General features: G+C 40.3%; 1 protein-coding gene across 2 annotated transcripts in view; it reads right to left on the reverse strand.

Moving 5' to 3' along the window:
* RPTOR (regulatory associated protein of MTOR complex 1) overlaps positions 1-19,509 on the reverse strand; it is a 402,885-nt gene that overhangs the window by 11,095 nt on the left and 372,281 nt on the right. For both annotated transcript variants that reach the window (XM_088138378.1, XM_088138377.1), the window contains 3 exons: positions 15,517-15,623; positions 8,288-8,415; positions 7,466-7,552 (listed from right to left, as the gene is read on the reverse strand). In XM_088138378.1, coding sequence (XP_087994504.1) covers positions 7,466-7,552; positions 8,288-8,415; positions 15,517-15,623 — 322 coding nt within the window. The remainder of the gene's footprint in view (positions 1-7,465; positions 7,553-8,287; positions 8,416-15,516; positions 15,624-19,509) is intronic.

The following is a 19,509-nucleotide window of genomic DNA, read 5'->3' on the forward strand; positions in this document are numbered from 1 at the left end:
GCTGCAGCTTTCATACCCAGTGTTAAGCTGCCAGTGGTGTAGCAACATTATCATGTAGCATCTCTGCCCTACAGAGAGAAAGCAGTACTTAAGGGTGGAGTGGGGTGGGGGAGAAGTAAGATACAATAAGTAAGATACAATCTTACAAAAAGTAAGATGTCTAGATTGGTATCCCAAAATAACTATTTGTTGAACCATGTATATCACCCAAACTATTTGATTAAAATATTTATACTAGTACACTGTACCATGCTCAGCATATAAGCAGCAAAATGGTTACAGAAATAAATCAATATTTATATTGGGTCATTTGTTAATTTATGGTGCCCTGAGTAACGCTTTCTTGGATAGCCTGTATAAATCAGTGCCTTTGTCGCTTCCCTTTTTACACAGAGTGAGACATTTAAATGCTAGAATGGTCCAACTCTGACACTGTTAGTTCTGCAAATGGCCTCCTGAGTGGGCAAAACACTCCAAATTTCAAACACAGTCTTTGGAGTTTGAAACAGTGGCCTTGAGTTCAAAAAGGCTTGTTTTAACTCTTTTGGAAGCGTCTCAAACTCAAAGAAAGCTCTGTTCAAGCTCAGAAGAGGGGCATTTCCATCTCAAAACCCTCTGGGAATGGTTGGCACACCTGCTGTGAACTTGAAGCAGAGCATTTCAAGCACAAAACATTTTGAGTTCAAAACATTTTGCACACTCCTACGAAAAAATCTTTCCATGCCTTGCTGCCCATGAATTGCTTGCTCTGTAAAAATCTAAGCATAAATGGTGATTTCTGCATTGGAAGTAGTGAATGACTATAATTTACTAGCAAGATATAACTCAGTGATCAGCTCAGATCCAAACCATGTTAAAGAAAAAAAATCCCTCTAATAAAAGATTCTGTATGCGTTTGAACTGCTTTTAGTGCCATTTTTTACATCCACCACTACAACAAATAAAAACGGAAATTCTGTCACTAAAGTTGACTCTGATGCATTTTTGAAAAAGATTTCATTTGTGCTAAAATACTTGACCACCCTTTCCAAAAAGGTTTATTGGGCTGAGGCAACATTGTGATTCCTCAAATCACCTTCTTCAAGGAGTTCTGGCCACTGTAGTGCTTGAGACTTAGATACTGGGTAAAATCTGAAATACTTGCCTACTGTTAAGGAACAAAAATAATTATGAGTAACTTGTTCAGACTCAAAGGAATGTGATTCTTAGATTTGTTTTACAGGCAGAAGAAAAAACATGACAATATTTGTTTATCTACAACTGCTGTCACTTTTTCTACGTCTTTTCTTGCTAGTCAGAAAAGCACAATGCGCAGAAGGAAAAAGCGACGTCCCCAGAGCCCATAACAGGCAAACAGAAGCTCTAGCAGCTCAGCGTGTCTCTTGCAGGCAGATCAAGCCTTTGAAGTTAGAATTGGCCTTGCTCTTCCTGTCAAGAAAGGGGGAAAGCGGAGAGTGAGGGTAGATTAAATCCTATTTCTTCCTCTGACTATTTTCCTCCTCTGTGTACTTTCCTGATACACAGATCTCTAATCAAGCTTTTAATGTCTCCAGAATTAATAAATGTCCATATTCACTACCTTACGTTTTCTTGGCTGTGAACCTGTGTTCTTTAAACGCTTTTGCTCAACCAGTGTAACTATGACATCCTTCCATAATCTGATGCCCTCCAGATGTGTTGGATTTCGACTCCCAGGATTGCAGGGTGGACTACCTGCAGACTATCAGACGTTGCTTAACAAGGACTTTCAGCATCTCTCCTGACACAGCTGGACTGCATGCAGGAAGATGTAATCCAACCTCAGGAGGCAACGGATTCCACCCTTCTGCCTACACTGTATTATTCATTCAGGCCCAGAAACACTGCATGTGCCTAATATGACCAGATCTCAAAGTTGGGGAGGTGCTTTTCCTGCTTTAGTCAGAGGCCTCTCTCCCGTGAAAGATCAGTTCTGCAGGTTGGGGGTCTCCGGGGACCCCGTGGGGTTCCCGAGTTCTGCAGGCCACCCAAGAAGAAAGCTGCCCTGGCATCAGGACTCCTTTGGCGGCAGCTCCTGTGCCCAAATCCCCTCCTCCGACACCTGTGGTCTTCAGCATGCTCTTCTTCGGCATGTTTTAATGCCAGATGAATAACTTACTTTTATAGCTTAGCCTTTCCCCCGGAAGGGCTGTTTTTTTGTTTTGTCTTTAATGCTGATGCCCTGATTTGTTGTGCCACTTTATACTGTTTTTGATGTGTGACTATTGTTTCATGACATTATATATTTTATTTGGATTTGATTATTCTTTATTGAATTTTGCTAGAAGCCTGCATGGGCTAGCTTTGCTGGGAGTATGTGGTATATAAGCATTCAAAATAAATAATCAATAGTGAGTACGTAAGGAGGCACAGGGGTTTAGTCTGGGATGACAGAAATTAAGTCCCACTTGTTCTAGGTGATATTAGGTGATATTCTGCTCTTGCTGCTGCTGCTATCTTGCACTGGGAAGCTCCTGACTTGTCTAGTATTAGCAAGGACTCTATGACTGGATTTGCACAACAGACTTAACTAGTGATCAAATCTGATTATTATCTTGGCTCACAAAATACATCTCTATCTTGCTTTTCCTCTGGAGCGTCCAATGCAGTATATATTCACAATGCATAGGTTCTCTCCCATCTACAATGGGGCAAAAAAGTATTTAGTCAGCCACCAATTGTGCAAGTTCTCCCACTTAAAAAGATGAGAGAGGCCTGTAATTTTCATCATAGGTATACCTCAGCTATGACAGACAAAATGGGGGGAAAAATCCAGAAAATCACATTGTCTGATTTTTAAAGAATTTATTTGCAAATCATGGTGGAAAATAAGTATTTGGTCAATATCAAAAGTTCATCTCAATACTTTGTTATATATCCTTTGTTGGCAATGACAGAGGTCAAACGTTTTCTGTAAGTCTTCACAAGGTTGTCACACACTGTTGCTGGTATTTTGGCCCATTCCTCCATGCAGATCTCCTCTAGAGCAGTGATGTTTTGGGGCTGTCGCTGGGCAACACGGACTTTCAACTCCCTCCAAAGGTTTTCCATGGGGTTGAAATCTGGAGACTGGCTAGGCCACTCCAGGACCTTGAAATGCTTCTTACGAAGCCACTCCTTCGTTGCCCGGGCGGTGTGTCTGGGATCATTGTCATGCTGAAAGACCCAGCCACGTTTCATCTTCAATGCCCTTGCTGATGGAAGGAGGTGTTCACTAAAATCTCACAATACATGGCCCCATTCATTCTTTCCTTTACGCGGATCAGTCGTCCTGGTCCCTTTGCAGAAAAACGGCCCCAAAGCATGATGTTTCCACCCCCATGCTTCACAGTAGGTATGGTGTTCTTTGGATGCAACTTAGCATTCTCTCTCCTCCAAACACGATGAGTTGAGTTTAGACCAAAACATTCTACTTTGGTTTCATCTGACCATATGACATTCTCCCAATCCTCTTCTGGATCATCCAAATGCTCTCTAGCAAACTTCAGACGGGCCCGGACATGTACTGGCTTAAGCAGGGGGACACATCTGGCACTGCAGGATTTGAGTCCCTGGCAGCGTAGTGTGTTACTGATGGTAGCCTTTGTTACTTTGGTCCCAGCTCTCTGCAGGTCATTCACTAGGTCCCCCCATGTGGTTCTGGGATTTTTGCTCACCATTCTTGTGATCATTTTGACCCCATGGGGTGAGATCTTGTGGAGCCCCAGATCGAGGGAGATTATCAGTGGTCTTGTATGTCTTCCATTTTCTAATTATTGCTCCCACAGTTGATTTCTTCACACCAAGCTGCTTACCTATTGCAGATTCAGTCTTCCCAGCCTGGTGCAGGTCTACAATTTTGTTTCTGGTGTCCTTCGACAGCTCTTTGGTCTTGGCCATAGTGGAGTTTGGAGTATGACTGTTTGAGGTTGTGGACAGGTGTCTTTTATACTGATAACAAGGTCAAACAGGTGCCATTACTACAGGTAACGAGTGGAGGACAGAGGAGCCTCTTAAAGAAGTAGTTACAGGTCTGTGAGAGCCAGACATCTTGCTTGTTTGTAGGTGACCAAATACTTATTTTCCACCATGATTTGCAAATAAATTCTTTAAAAATCAGACAATGTGATTTTCTGGATTTTTTTCCTCATTTTGTCTCTCATAGTTGAGGTATACCTACGATGAAAATTACAGGCCTCTCTCATCTTTTTAAGTGGGAGAACTTGCACAATTGGTGGCTGACTAAATACTTTTTTGCCCCACTGTATATACCAACTAACCTGAGGTCTCTTCAGCTTCAGCAAATTTGCTGTATCAAATTCCTTCACAGTATGCCTGAGTTGCATCCTCTTTTGGCAAAACAAACTGAACAATATGCTCCTGGAGAAAATGGGGAAGTTATACGGGAGTCAACAGATACCCTGTTCCCAGGAAGATTTGAGTCCCTTCTGAATCTGAATGAGAAATGCTGTTGCTGAAAAATCTGATGCTTACCCAATGGCAGGTGCAACCTACAGAAGTTAATTTAGAATTAATACTATGAGGAAACTACTGCACAGGGACTTCCAGGGCAGGTATGGCAACTTGAAGATTCTCTGTGAAAGTACTGCTGATGACCATGGCAAATATCAAGGAACCAGTGAGTAGACCAGTTCCTTGGAACCTCTCCAGATAGTAAGAGGATGGGAGATCACCCACATGTGCTCCAGATGGCTGCTGTCTGTGAGGAGACTGCAGAACAGTAGTTTTCTACGGGTTTGAGCACTGGGAGATATTGGGATTAGCCATCTTGCTTGCAATCACAGCAGAGGCTTTTAAAGGACACTAAGTTTGCAAGCCTCACTTTCTAATCACTTTCAGAAATTGCCTATTAACCATCTTAAAGCTATTAGAGACCTTCGGAATGATGAGTTTGAAAAGTCTTCATCAAATGAGTTTATCTTCAACTCTGAACAAAAGAAAAATTAATTATAAGCTTAAGAACTTAAAGAAGTTAAAATAAACAGCAAAAAGCTAAGTAAGATTTTGATCTAAGAAAGTTATAACTGGATTAAGCGTCCAGATAAATTTGGAATATTGACTTTTATTATAAGATTTTGGAATTAACTGTAAAAAATAAATAGCTTCTCATGGCTATCCTGGCTACTGTAAATCATAAAAAGATAAATTACTTTACAATTTTAGAAACTTAACACTAGAGAGGACTAAAGATTCTAAGCAGAAGGAAAAAAAATACAAGCCTGTTTTTGATGTCAGTTAATACTGGGAGTGACAAAATGACATAAAATGTGGTAACATCCGAAACATTAAAGGAGGTCTTTGAAGAATGGAGTCAGAAACTATTAACTACAATATCAACACTGTCAGTAATGATGTCTGCTTCTATGGATAGACTGTGTCCAAAAAATGTTAATGAAGGAATGACAGATGTGGAACAACTTTTATCTGACAAGACAGAGAAAGTATCAAAAGTGGAACAACAAATGACAAGCCAAGATAATGATTTGGAAAAGGACACTTTACTGGATATACAAAGAAACTGGCTGAAATTTTAAAAATTAAAAAGGAAATAAAATTATAAACCAAGAAAATGACCTGGAATATGTTTTCTTATTGGATCTATAAAAGAGGCTTGTTAAAGCCCTGAAGAAATCTGTGTGATGGGATAAAGAAGAATGAAAACAATCAAATTCTACAACAATATTTGATTGAATTAAAGATTAAAACTGTTAGAAGTAAAAGAAAGGAATATAAAGTTGGTTTATTTGATCAAAGTTAAAGTAATACTTTTTTTTTGCAAAGTTCTGGCAATCCTTTATGGACTTTTCGCTGACACTAGGATTGAAAAGTTTTATGGATTTGCTTATAGATAAGGGATAGGATATAGGATGAAGAGATATCTGTTTGTAACCTTATGGGAATGAAGAGTTACTAAATTTGCTTATGCTTGTTGTGATGAAGGTTAGAAGTCACTTCTTCATATATTTCTTTTCTTTTTCTTTATTATATTCCTTCTTTCCTTTTTCTTCTTTTTCTTTTTTCCTGCACTTTTTATTCTTTTTTCCCATTCTCTTCTCTTTCTCTAAGTTTAGTTTGTATTAGTTTTTACTATTGTAATCAAAATCCTTAATAAAAATTATATTCATAAAAAAGAAACTACCACATAGAACTTTACATCCTGCAAATTAAACTACTTTACCTCCTTCCTAGGTAAAGGGAAAAATAAGGATGACAGAATTTGCTGCCCTAGGTAAAGGGAAAATAAGGATGACAGAATTTGCTGCCCAATAGCAGTTGTGGGGAAGTATTACATTGCAGAGAATTATATGCTTTTTTCAACCCAGTCTACAAAGAAGAGCCTCTCTAAAAACAAATGGCAATGTAGGGTCAATAAATTATATTGTGCCGTCCTTTCAATGGAACACTTAATAGAGACAGTGCTCTCACACCATATTTATTGAGAATAAGGAATGGATTTATGCACAAAAAATTGCTAGATGGGGAATTAATTTTGCATAGCAATAAACTCAGAACATGCAATGAAATCTCTCCGTTTCTTTTTTTAGTTTTCTTTCTTGCTAGCAAAAGATTTGTGAGAGCCAATGTGCTCTAGCGGTTAAGGTGCTGGATTAGGAATGAGGAGATGCAGGTTCAAGTCCACATTCTGCCATGGAAGCTCAACTGGGTGACCTTAGACCACCCAGTGGTCTCTCTCTCTGTCAGTCCAACCTACCTCACAGTTTGGTTACTTTTAGGAAAAAATATGGGAGGGAGAGTCAAATCTATTGCCTTGGTTCTTGAAGGAAAGAGGAATTACAGATCAAATGCACAAATGATTTGTTTTGGCTAGTTACCCAGTTCCTCCCTTTCGCTTCAGAGTCAGAAAAAACATTGTGTTTAAAGTGGAGGATTATTCCTTTTCAAGTTTTCAAAACGAGAGCTTCCATCAAAGCCACAGACTTCTTCCTGATCCTACCCCAAAGGATCCTGAAAGCAGGCCTGAATACTGTGCCCCACCTTGAGGCTTTCAATTGCAATCCTTGGGCTTCTGTCCAGGGAGAGTCCAGCAGGTTCCACTGGGGAGGGGTGGCCTTTTCTCTGGGACTAGGGTGCTCCCTCTTACAGAATACTGCTGTCCTCCCTCTGTTATTTGGCTCTCCAACCTGAGATAAGATGGGTCATTGGCTGCAGGGCTGTATAATGTTATCCAATACTTTGAGTAGAGTTTGTTCTCATCAATGTTTAAAAACTATCATTCTAAGGAACAGGGCTATTCTTTTGCCACACTTTTTAATCAGGAGTTAATTGCAGGATAGAAATGCCAAAGTAAAGAGCTCAAACCTCATTGCTGTTTAAATACTGGAGACAGATTTTCAAACAAGAATGTACAAAATAATGTTTTGGCAGGAAAATGTCACATAAATATTCAGAGGTCCTTGTTCCTTTTCATTTACTTTTTTTTTTTTACCTGACACTCATGATGTTGCCTTCAGGATGTTTCTGCAAATATGCCTTCACCACCCAGGCTGTATGCTCTCGATAGGTCATCACACGACTACAAGTGAAAGGAGAAATTCTGTAAATAAGATGCTGGAGAAAACCCAGAAGCTGCTGCAAGGAGAACTATCTGCTTGCAGGGATGGGTTTCCCACTGAAGCGAAGCTGCAAGCCACTGAATGAGAGCTGGCACATTAAGGCACCGCTCTTCCTTCAGCTGGTTATTTCAACAGATATCCTTGCTATGTATTGAGCTTGATAGGTACAGCAAGAGAGAAAATGGAAGCCAGGAGAACAGGTAGGCAGCAATCATGCCCTGCATGTAATTTAGACCCTGCCTTGCACAATAAAGTAATAGAAGCTTATCTGTAATTTAATGTCAGCAGTAATTCCATCACAGATTTATTTCAGGCAAGAGAAAAATCCATATAATATTGCTTTATCTTTTATGTTAACAAAAAATATGTTTTGTTAAAAAATTGCACTCATAGCATTTGCTTCTAGGTCCGCCCGCCCGCCCATCCATCCATCCATCCATCCATCCATCCATCCATCCATCCATCCATCCATCCATCATATAGGAAGACATATGTTGTTAAAATTCATCCAACCTTAAGATGAATATGGAAAGGGAGAAGAGAAAGATAATCTTTGCAACTAAGGGCAGTCTGTGGAACTCTAATGTTGCTGGAGCAAGTGCTTCTACTCCATGCATAGGTGCGCAACCAAACAGTGGAGTCAGAACAAGTATAAGCTTCCTTTGCTGATCTCAGGAACGAGGTGGCTGTCTTACCATTCACTCAGAGCCATCCGTCGGTCATAAACCCGAATGGAGCCATCTCCAAGCCCTGCTACAATGAGTGAACGATGAGAATCACAGGACAGACTGGTGACGCAGCTGTCAGCCCCAGTGGGAATATCCTAAAACATTAAAATAGCAATTCAAAGCTGAAAATGTGCTGGCCATATAGTTTATTTAGTTCAAAAAGCATAGGCTGCCTCTTAAGACAGATGCAAACATGCACATTCACAGTAGATATTAAAAAAAACATAGCTAAACCACATTATATGTATATATAGCATCATGATGAAAATATTTTAAAAAGAGGTAGAGTATACACATAGGACCTTAGCTCCCATTTTAAGCTTGACAAATCTTGACAGGAATAGAATTCCACACGAGGGGTCATTGCTAATGTAATTGCTCTTATTAATGGTACAGTATTGTACTGGTTACTGTAATGCCATATGTATAGGGCCTCAGACACTGATCTTGTGTGTGGATACACTGATAGGTGATGGTAATTTTTTGGACAATTCAGTCCTAGGCTGTTTATAACTGTAGTGGTCTGCTTGGGGTTTGAAATGCAACCCGTGCAACTGGTAAAATAGGTATGTCAAATGTTCCAGACACTTAGACAATCAAGTGGTCAATAATTTGTACCAGATGATGTTTCCAAATTATCTTGAAAGGCAGCCCCACACAGAGCACATCAGACTAATTCAGCCCAGATGCCGTGTCACTAAAACAGGACAAACTGAGACAATATCTGCCTTTGTCTTTACGTTTGTGTGTATGTATGTATGTATGTACACACACACATGTATGGCTTATAATTCTTGTCAGTTTAAATCAAGTGGTTTGGCACAATCTTTTAAACTACTGGTAGTTACCTGATACTTCTATAAAGTCAACAAAATGTAATTATCCATATGTATTTGGTGAGAGAGACAGAGAGAGAAGCAGTGACACGGGTATCCATTTAAATTCAGCAGGTAGCCTGACACAACTGGTGTAGTAATCTGTATCTCCTTTTTACCTTTGCTTTTCTCAGACATATATCAGAACATCTTATCTAAAAACATATTCCCTATATGTTACCAGTACCATATGGACACCATCTCAAGTCACTCCACCTAATACTATATGGTGAGCAGAATAGATCCTTCAGCACCCCACAACAACAGGATGGTTCTCATATTACCCTCACACCCCATCAATTGTGGTGGAATTTGACAAGCAAATGCACAACTATGGTTTCATATAGGGAAATAGCAACCCAATTTGATTATTTAAAGGTTCCTGTATATAGTGGCCAGCACAGTAAGCAGGACCTGTTTTCATTATTATTTATGACACTTTCAACAGCCAGGCAATGATAGATCCCAAATCAGCTACATTTTAGCCGAGTAGTTGCATCATGTACATGCCCAGGAACTGCTGAGTCCAGTGACCCTCAATAACCCTCAATTTGCCTATCTTAAGGAGGGCCTTCTCCCATACAGACTTCAGCCATGTAGATGAGACCCAAGATCCTCCCCTCCCCTCCCCTCCCCTCCCCTCCCCTCCCCTCCCCTCCCCTCCCCTTCTCCTTGATGCCCAAACCATTAGCAGGGCAGTGGAGAAAGCAATGTTGCTCTGACATTGCTATTAGTCGCATTGCATGGTGAGCTGAAACACCATGCCAGACAGAAATCACTGGTTGTGTTTGTGTGTGTGTGTGTGCATTTGTAGGCTTTAAGCTCACTTCAGCAATCCTAATTTGGAAAAAAAATCACGGTTTCTGCATTGCTAATTGATGGTGGCTGTAAAGGAATTAAGAGCTGACCCTGGGGATAAGAAAGGTATGAGCAAGCCCTTAATGAGGGAAGGAATTAATTAGTTTGCAGGAAAGATTACACGGTCCTGAGAAAGAAGGAAAAAACTCAAAACAACCCAACCTTGATTTTATTTAGCGTAGGATGGGACAGACGTTCAAGATTCTGTTATTCTATCTTACTGCAGCAAAGAGTATCCCTGGAATTTCTGCTGTGCACGCGCAAGTGCAAATGCCACACAAGGCCCTGGGGTCCAAAAGTGTTGTTCATGTCTGCCACAGGGGGTGTCCTAGATCAGCTGCCAGCCACTAGGGCCTTAGGCACATCACACAACTGTCAATCCCAAATTCAAGAGCAGATCTAGGGAGAAGTTTTTGTTAAAAAAAAAAAAAAGTAAACATTCATTTTTATTTTTTTCCCCTCAACATTTGATGCCCTATTTAACTTGGTGCCCTAGATGACTGTTTCGTTCACCAATATGGACAGACCGCCCTGGAGAGGGCCTTTTCAGGGGAGTGGGCAGTACCCATCTTATGCAATAAAGTCATGGACTTCATAGGGCTGGAAGACCTACACACTCCTCCTGCATCAGGAAAGCAAGTAGCAACCTTCCCACTGCTTCAAGAGGCAGCAAGAAACCCCTGCCCTAGCGAACCTATCAATAAATGTACGCCTGAGAGTCAGTTTGGTGTAGTGGTGAAGGCATCAGACTAGAAACTGGGAGACAGTGAGTCCTAGTCCTGCCTGAGGCACAAAGCCAGCTGGGTGACCTTGGGCCAGTCTCTCTCTCCCAGCCCTAGGAAGGAGGCAAGGGCAAATCGCTTCCGAAAAACCTTGCCAAGAAAACCGCAGGGATTGGCCCAGGCAGCTGCCAGGAGTCAAAACCTGACTTCAAGGCACACACACTCACACCACGAAGTACACAAATCTAGTTTCCAATATTCTGTAACCCATCCCCTTTTTAATACAATAAATCTGGTTAATAAAATTCAGAATCTAGCCTTTGTGGTTCTGAGTGGCTGCTACGAGTTTAACCAACCGTGTCTCTAAGAAACAATCCAGCCCCCTTGTTATTTTCTTTTTGCTGATCATTAACATCTTTCTCATTTACTATAACTTTCCAAATTCATTTATGCTGACTGTTTGCACAACTATCTTTTTTGTTATTTTTGTCACCTGCCTTTGTTACTTAAGTAAGCATTTGTCTTGGGCATTTAATAGGAAAGGTAGATTGCCTGTTAATACAATTTGTTACCCACTTCCATCATTAGTGGAGATACTAAAAGAGCTCACCAACAGGTGCATTAGACTGTAGTCCCCTGAAGCGCATGCCATAACAAGCATTGTAATCCAGGTTAGACTCCTATCCATCATAACAAGCCTCTCACGCGTACTGTGAGACTCTTGGTTTTTATGAGCAGTGTCATTTACCTTAGCGCAGTTTAGCAAGTTACTGCTGTTGGCCTCTTTTATAGAAGCAAACTACAGTGCTGTTGTAATTCAGATCTGGGCGTTAATACACAGCAAAACAAAACAGAATCAAAAGATGCTGTAGGGGTGTTCCATAAATTACTTTGTTGCACATGGTCTTCATTTCAAAAAAGTCATTGGGATTACTTCTAATATACAATCATGCTGAAATATATGAAAGTGAGATCATGACTCTCATTTTTGTTTGAGGCACATATGTCAAAAAAGGACTCATGGTCACACTTTCATATATGTAAAAAGACATTAGAGTCCATCAGCTTCTTCATACGTGTACTCAGACAGTGGCTCACACAACCACTGACCACGTTCTGCATTGCGACCAATAGGTGAAGCAGCTCTTAATTTCAAAGGAAAGAGATTCCCCTGGTTATCCACTTATTAAAAATCTTATGAGTTAAATAAACGTCTCGGAGGAGATGGCTTTTTCATCACTTAGCTTTGTCCCACAGCAACCATACATACTACATGGAAAGACAGGACAGAAAGCTAAATGCAATTTAAAGCATACCCACGACTTTCCTCTGGAGAGTAAGAAATCTACACTTGCTCAACATACAGCTAGCAGCAAACTGGCATAAGAAGGAAACCCAACCATACCGGAAGAAGGACAGATGGAGCATATTATAGGAAGATACCAGTGCTGAAACAAATACCTATTCAAGAAAAAAGCTTGCATGACAGTCACTGTTTCCTGAGCCTTAAAGCAACTGGTGACCTGCTCAACCAGCTGAGTGAGTTGCTTACAGTGATAGCCTTCCAAAGAGAATTGTGACTGCAGCTAACTTTTCTATTTCACCATGACTGCATAGCATTTTACAGGATTATGGAGTATATATTCAAATGATCTTGAACTCCAAAGCCCCATATTTCCTCTGGAAAGAAGAAAAAGACTTTGCCAGAAAGTGTTTTGCTTCACTCTGTCAGACAACAAACCTTGGAGTAGGTAGTTTTATAATACTTGATAACCTCTTCCAGGCAAGGAATGTTCCCTCATGCTTTTATGGGGAGTAAATTAAAGGGAAAGGTAATTAAGAAACATGTGCAAGGCCATGGTCAAGGGCAGAAGAGAATCTGGAAGCCTTAACAGGCTGCTACAGGAATCTGAGCTTCATATGTTGTGTTCTGCAGAAAACGACTTGCACAGAAACTCAGGGCTATGTTCTTTTTACAAGAACAATTTTGAAAGGTAATAAATGCAAGGAGCAAGGTAGGAAATTGTTGGAAAAACACTCAACAATGTTAATCTAAAGCTATACTTCTTTCTTTTTTACTACAGATAAAAGATTTGCTTGGAATAATAAGAACACAGCTGTGATAAAGAAAAGCAGTTACAGTTAAGCAGCCAAAGAATTGAGCAACATTTGCACGCTAAGATAATAATCAGAACTGGCTCTGCAGAATAGTGTTTAGCTAATTTCACACCCTTCCTATTTTTAATCAATGCTATATTTGTATTTACTCAATAAAAAAAAATTAACAGCTTGTTGGAGACAACTATCAAGGGATGGCCAGAGTTCTACTGAGATGGTGCTAGAGTTGCACAGAGGGCTTCTTAGAGGACAAAGGCTCTGACTTTCAAATCAAGAGACCTCCCTGTATCTCAGAGCATTGGGAAGTGACTGCAGTGCTCTTTATGAGATCCTTTCATTCCAGACTGTAATCCAGAATACACCACGGCAAGCAGAATCACTGGTCCAAAGGTGCTATGGGGAGAAATACCTAGGTGACTCAGCAAATGTGTAGGTTACATGGAAAGTAACACTGCCATGGGGAGAGGACTTACTTCTATAGTCTGCTACCCACTCCTTTCCTCACCTGCTATAGCTGATACAGGTTCACAACCCAAATATACATGTTGTTATACACAGGCAGCATTTGAGAGCTAATTTGAGTTATCTGTCAATCTGCAGTGCCATGAGGGAGAGAGAGAGAAAGTTTTCTATAACATAAGTCATTAGGAAAAACACCATCTTCTAAGCAAACATTATTTGGCAGTCGCCTAAACTGGCAGCGACCAATGGGATGCTGGTGCTTTATTCTTCTATCACTGTATAACTTGCAAGGGGAGGAGACACAAAGGCTTATCCTTTGCTGGGTTTTTAGCTTTGTTGCTGTGCAGAAACAAAGGTACCTACTGGTGTTGCGCTGCCAGTTCAGTAAAGATCAGATGCTAGAAGGAATCACCTTCTCATTCTACAGTCTGGGCAATGAGTTACTCAGGAACAAGAGCAGACTCTTCATCTATTGTAGCTGGGCAACTTCCTGGGCAAAACTATCTACTTTCTTTGTAGATGCAAGATTGCAGACCACAATCCTTAACCATCATCTGATAAGTCAGCTGAGATATAGAATAATTCAAATAAAATTTAACAGGCACTAAAAAGATAAACAAATAATCTAAATGATGAAGGGTGTTATCTTTCTTCCAGGTCATCATAACAAATATCCTGATAATGAATTGCAGGAGTTAATTTTAGTACACACATTTTATGCATATAAGTCTGTGGGTCAGCAACTGGGCACAGGCATTTCCACACTTGACCTTTACAGTTTTGCTTTGCCAGGTGCTGCTGTATGATTCAGTTTTGGGCTTATGAAGCACTGTAGGAAGCAATTTGTATAATTAATAATCACCCTCATTTAAAATATTTTCATCCTCCTGATTTCTGATGTTCTCTAATTTATACAGATTAAATTATATTTGAAAATAATTAAGATTAGCATGGTCTTAGTTGCATTGCATTGCTGGGTCAAAGTGTCATAATTAATATCCAGATAGAATTAATTTCCAAAACCTTCAGAGATTAGAGTTTATTTCTCACAGTGGCTTAGACAGAAATGTTACCATTCATTGTATGTCTGAAGAGAAGATGTGGTTTTATGGCAATTGATGTGAACAAGTCTACTTTTTGTAACTCAAAAGTTGCCTTTTGAGCAACAGGGCAGTTTGGATGAGGAAATACCAGGAATATTGAAATGGACACATTTCTTTCCTATCCTCAGTGCCTGTAAAAAGGAGCAGAGCAACTCTGTTGAGAGGTAGAGTTGGCTCTTCAGGCTGCAGAGATACAGGGAAAATATTGATTTGGGGGAAGCTCTAAACAGGTGCAGGAAAGACTGGGGAGATGAGAGTTACCGTGTAGAGCAATTCCTGGATAAAGGAAGCTCTGAAAAGGTGTTGTATGTCAGGAAAGTGCACCATCTAGAACTGCTGACACTCAACCCCTCTTGCTGCCTGCTGGCATTTCTAGCTCCAAGAGCAATGATGAAGAATGGCAACAAGGAATCTGCGGGGCTTGTGGTTCCACAGTGAGGCATAGCTGTTGTGAGGAGGACAGTGGGACATTTCTTGGGCTCTGGACATGCTCAGCCCAGTTGATGGGATCTGTGCAATTGGCTAGAGCACTGCTGCAGAATAGCTGGATTGGCTTCTGGGAGTGTTTCTCTGTTCAGCCATCCCACCAATGAGCAGAAGCTCACTGATCTGCCCCCTGCTGACCTTCCCGTTTTTTGCTGCATGCTCAGTTAGAAGGGAGATGGTGATACTCCAGGGGCAAATAATAAATGAAAGAATTGCTTATACTAGTAACAGCTGGTAGGAGGCAGGCCAAGACCCGAATCACCTGGGTGTGTGTGTGTGCTGTATGTGGAAGAGAGAAGTTTATGCTTCTTGCCTGTGTACACTCGATGTACACAGGCAATGATAATGTTTCAAGAAGCACTGAGGGCATAGGTGGCAATTGTCTGAGGCCTGCCAGCACAGGCACGCCAACCAGATACATCCCGTTCATAACTTCACAGATCTCACTTCCCACTCTACTGTACTCATATTGTGCAGATAACACTGTACAGCTTTGCTTCACCACTTCTCATGCTTTTGTAGTACTGAAATCAGGCCACAAACTGTTGATTAGTAAGATGTACTAGGGTTACCTGCACTTTCATTTCTCGGTCTGTATCCCAGATTCGGATAATGCGCACATCTCCGGAAGTCATGAGAAGTCCAGTTTCTTGTTCCCAATCCACCACCATTCCTGCTCCTGGGAAGAGATAAAGCATGGCACATATTTTTGTATAAATATGCAGACCTGAAGAGAGTCAACATGCCTATATCTGGTTCCCAGCTCTGAAGACATATTCTGCTAGAATTAAATGCCGCCCCTGAAAATCCTATGGAAAAACAAGCAGATTCCTGAAACTGGACAGACAAAAATGGATCTAGAATAAGCATCATCTGCTTCTTTTAAATCTACCTCACTTGATTTCAGCTGTGGTGTACTAGGAATGGTAAATGAGATATCAAACAAAGCCTGCTGACTTAAATAAGTAAGACTACATCTCATATTGCATATATAGATTTGCACCAATGTAGCCAGAAAGAGAACAAAGCCCTAAACTGAGAAAGCTGTCAAAAGGAAATCTGTGAGGAGCTGGGCTATGGCAAAGGAGAGAAGGGAGAGGAAAGCGTGTCCAGAATTAGAGCAATGGAGTACTTGACAGGCCTTCCTTGTTCTGCTAGGTAAATGAGATAACAAGGCTTTCATGTTTTTCTATTTTCTGTAGGAGTTATTGACAAAGATAAAACCAGAGAATAATGTAAATAATCAAGGAGAAACCAAATGTTTCCTCATTTTTTTCCCTTAGGGTTCCTACATTTTAAACAGTAATATTTATTTGTAAGGTAGTTTGTATGTTATTTCTAAATAAAAGGTAATTTATTTATTTTTATTTTATTTGTGGTTTCAAGTCAGTGTTGACTCCTGGCAACTGGCTGGACTAGTCCCTGCAGTTTTCTTGGCAAGATTTTGGAAGTGGTTTGCTATTGCCTCCTTCCCAGGGCCCAAGGCAGGACAAGAACTCATGATCTTCTGGTTTTTAGCCTGGTGCCTTAACCACTACACCAAATTGGCTCAAATAAAAGGTAAACATTGCATTTAAACTGGTCAAAACTCTTTTGCCAAAGATCAGTGTTAAGCCTAGGCAGTCACTAATTCAACATAACTTATTTCCACAAAACCTGGCACACTAAACTGTGAAAATTTATTAGTGGCCGGTTTTGGATGTCTGTGTTTAAACCAGAGTGTTATCTTCTCTGAGTATAAAGAAAAGGCAAATATCCATATATCTATCTATATTCATTTATTTGTCTAGCACTGGATTTTTCTTGGGACTTGGCTCTAGGGGCATGCTGGTATTGTAAACCTTACTTTACATTTTACTACTACATTCCTGGTACAGAGAGAAATGTAAAAGCTTGCTAATGAGCAAATTCTTTCTATTTCAGAGGTTGCTACAATACAGAATACTGCAGAATATCTTTTATTGCTAGAAACTGATTGAATGGTATAACTTAGCCTGAACTGATTCTCAGGCACCAATGTTTCTGCTTGTAAGGAACCATGAACCCCACAGATATTGCACATTTCTAAAAAAAGAATGTATGTGGCAGAAGGGATAATGCTCCAAAATCCTGAATCTAAATCAAACTTTGACAAATAGGCCCAGATTTGGGGGGGGGGGGGGGACCTAGAACATCCAGAAATGAAAATGACTGATATAATTGTATCTTATTTACAATTAAGCACAAGCCAATTACAAAAGTCTGAAAAAATTGTTCTACATGGCACAGGAATGTTACAAGGATTCTTTCTCCACCCTTTTAGCACTACCTGGGCTACTGTTACACGTAAGTTCACAGGCAAGGATTTTCTCCTGTGTCAAGGTTTATTTCTCCTCACACTGGAACATTTACACTGAGAGTAAATATTGAGAACTAAGCAGTGAGCCAGCATCCCCAAGAGTACCCAGGGCATCTGCATTATATGCAGTAGCAACAATGAACCTGGCAAATGAGAAGGTTTTCAATGACTTTGACTTTAGGGAATTTCCCATAATCAGCTCCAACTTGTTTAATGTGAATATTTTCCTTTAGAGTTTATAGATTGCTTGTATGCTGCTCAAATGGACTGCTGTGGGGAATCCACCCTCTTTTGTTCCCTGGTGGAAAGAACCAACAGATTATGATTATGCACATCTAATATTGTCTAATATTGTCAAAGGGCTATGTATGAACTTGATGTTAAAATGTACAGATCAGTAATAAATGGTTCAAAGCACAGAAGAAATGGATTTGTTGCATTAGTACAATATCCTTCTTGCTTCTAACCAACAAAATCCAAGGGAATGTGAATTTCCCTTTCCACATGTAGCTCAGCGTCTTAGCAAGAAAGTCAGGTTGTGGTGAAAAACAGCTTTGGAAGAAGAGAGGATTTATAACTGTCTCTTCTGCAATTCTACAATACAGTAGCGTCCAAAGACCTTCCTGTTAATCTCCCTATCACATCCACCAGGACATTTTCAGGAAGACAAAGCAAAATCCTAGCTATAATCAGGATGTCTGAAAGAGAATATTTCTTTTCGCACCTACAAAAGGTCTACATTTCTTGTCAGAAAATCAGATCAGACGCTAGCATTTGCTTTCTAACTGTAATACCTGAAATGGGTCCCAACTTGCAAAATGCTACACAAATATAATGGAGAGATTAGAAAGCAGGGCGAAATCATAAAACGGGATGATTTTAGGCCAGTGCCTAAAAACTAAAACACTGAACTGGGGAATGTTTATAGGATAATAAACAGAAAAGAAATGAAATCTACCTTTCTCTGCATTACATGTCTACATTAAGAGCATTAGAAAGCAAATGTATCTCCTGTCTTTCATCCTTCTTCCTTTCAGTTTGCAGCCAGAGCCATCATTAACACTGGCATATTTTGGTACAGTTCTGACCAGATAATTGTGCAAGTGAAGAACTGGGAGGTTTTTCTTTGATCTTTGATTTGCTCCTGACAGCTTTTGAATCTAATGGAAGAAATAGAGGTGGGGGAAAGGGAAAGGACTGTAGTTAAATTGACAGTTTAGATCTTTATCTGGACACTCAAATTGATGATTCCTTTAGCTTCCCTGGCAGCTTGGAAAAATGCAAGAGATTTGAAGCAAGCGTGAAGCTAATACTTTAAATGATAAACATTCTCCAAACATTTTGCATTTGTCATCTTGTTTATGGTCTGCATGCCAAAATAAATCCAGCAGGCTTGGGATGGATGGAGGCCTTTTCAGTTTTAGCACGCAGCACTCTAATCAGTAATGCTAAATATGCTAGCTTTTCTATCATTCCCACTCATATTTAGGGGAAGGCTCATTTACCGTTGCAATTGTAACCCTGTCTGCAAATCGTGGAGTCTATGGATGCTTCTGCATGAATGGGTAAGCAAATTAAATGAATAAAATGTTAGCAGAGGTGAGAGTAAGGACCCATCCCTCACCAACCTTCTCCCATTTCCGGGTGCAGAAAATTCTGATAAGGATGAAGTTCAGATTGCTGCCTTCCTCAATGAAAATGGGCAGTCTTGTCTTCTAATCCCTCCTAACCAGCCTTGCAACTCCTTTGAGTTGTATGAAGGATGTCAACACAACCTGCATCTTGTGGACTCATAGAAATCTGAGAAAGCAAAGTTAGACAAATGCCCCTTCGCAGTTCACTTCGTCCAGAGCTGCTGGGGCTGGCAATCCTACAGAGTGTTGCTGCCTAAATAAGACTTCAGTTGGCTTTAGCCTGATGCTGAATCAACATTCTCCTATTGTAGTGCCCCATCTATATCAGGAATGACATAGATTCTGTTTGGAATATAACTTAACTTCATCTGCTTAGACGGGACTTTCTATCTTGATTATTAGACTTTATCCGACTAGACTGGGCTTTCTAAGATGCTTCTGGTTTACCTGATGAATGCTAATCAAGACAAAATGAAGATGATGCCACAGTTTACTTGCATTTGCTCTTGGAAAAACAGGAAGCTGAACAAATCACAAACTGCATGTACCAAAGTGGAGCATCCCTGCCAAGCTTTTATAGCATCTAGAACTGG

Source organism: Python bivittatus, unplaced genomic scaffold (genome assembly GCF_059951505.1).
Source record: "Python bivittatus isolate LINGU-HERP-01145 unplaced genomic scaffold, Pbiv_v1 ctg000220_np1212, whole genome shotgun sequence".
Classification (NCBI taxonomy): Eukaryota; Metazoa; Chordata; class Lepidosauria; order Squamata; family Pythonidae; genus Python; species Python bivittatus.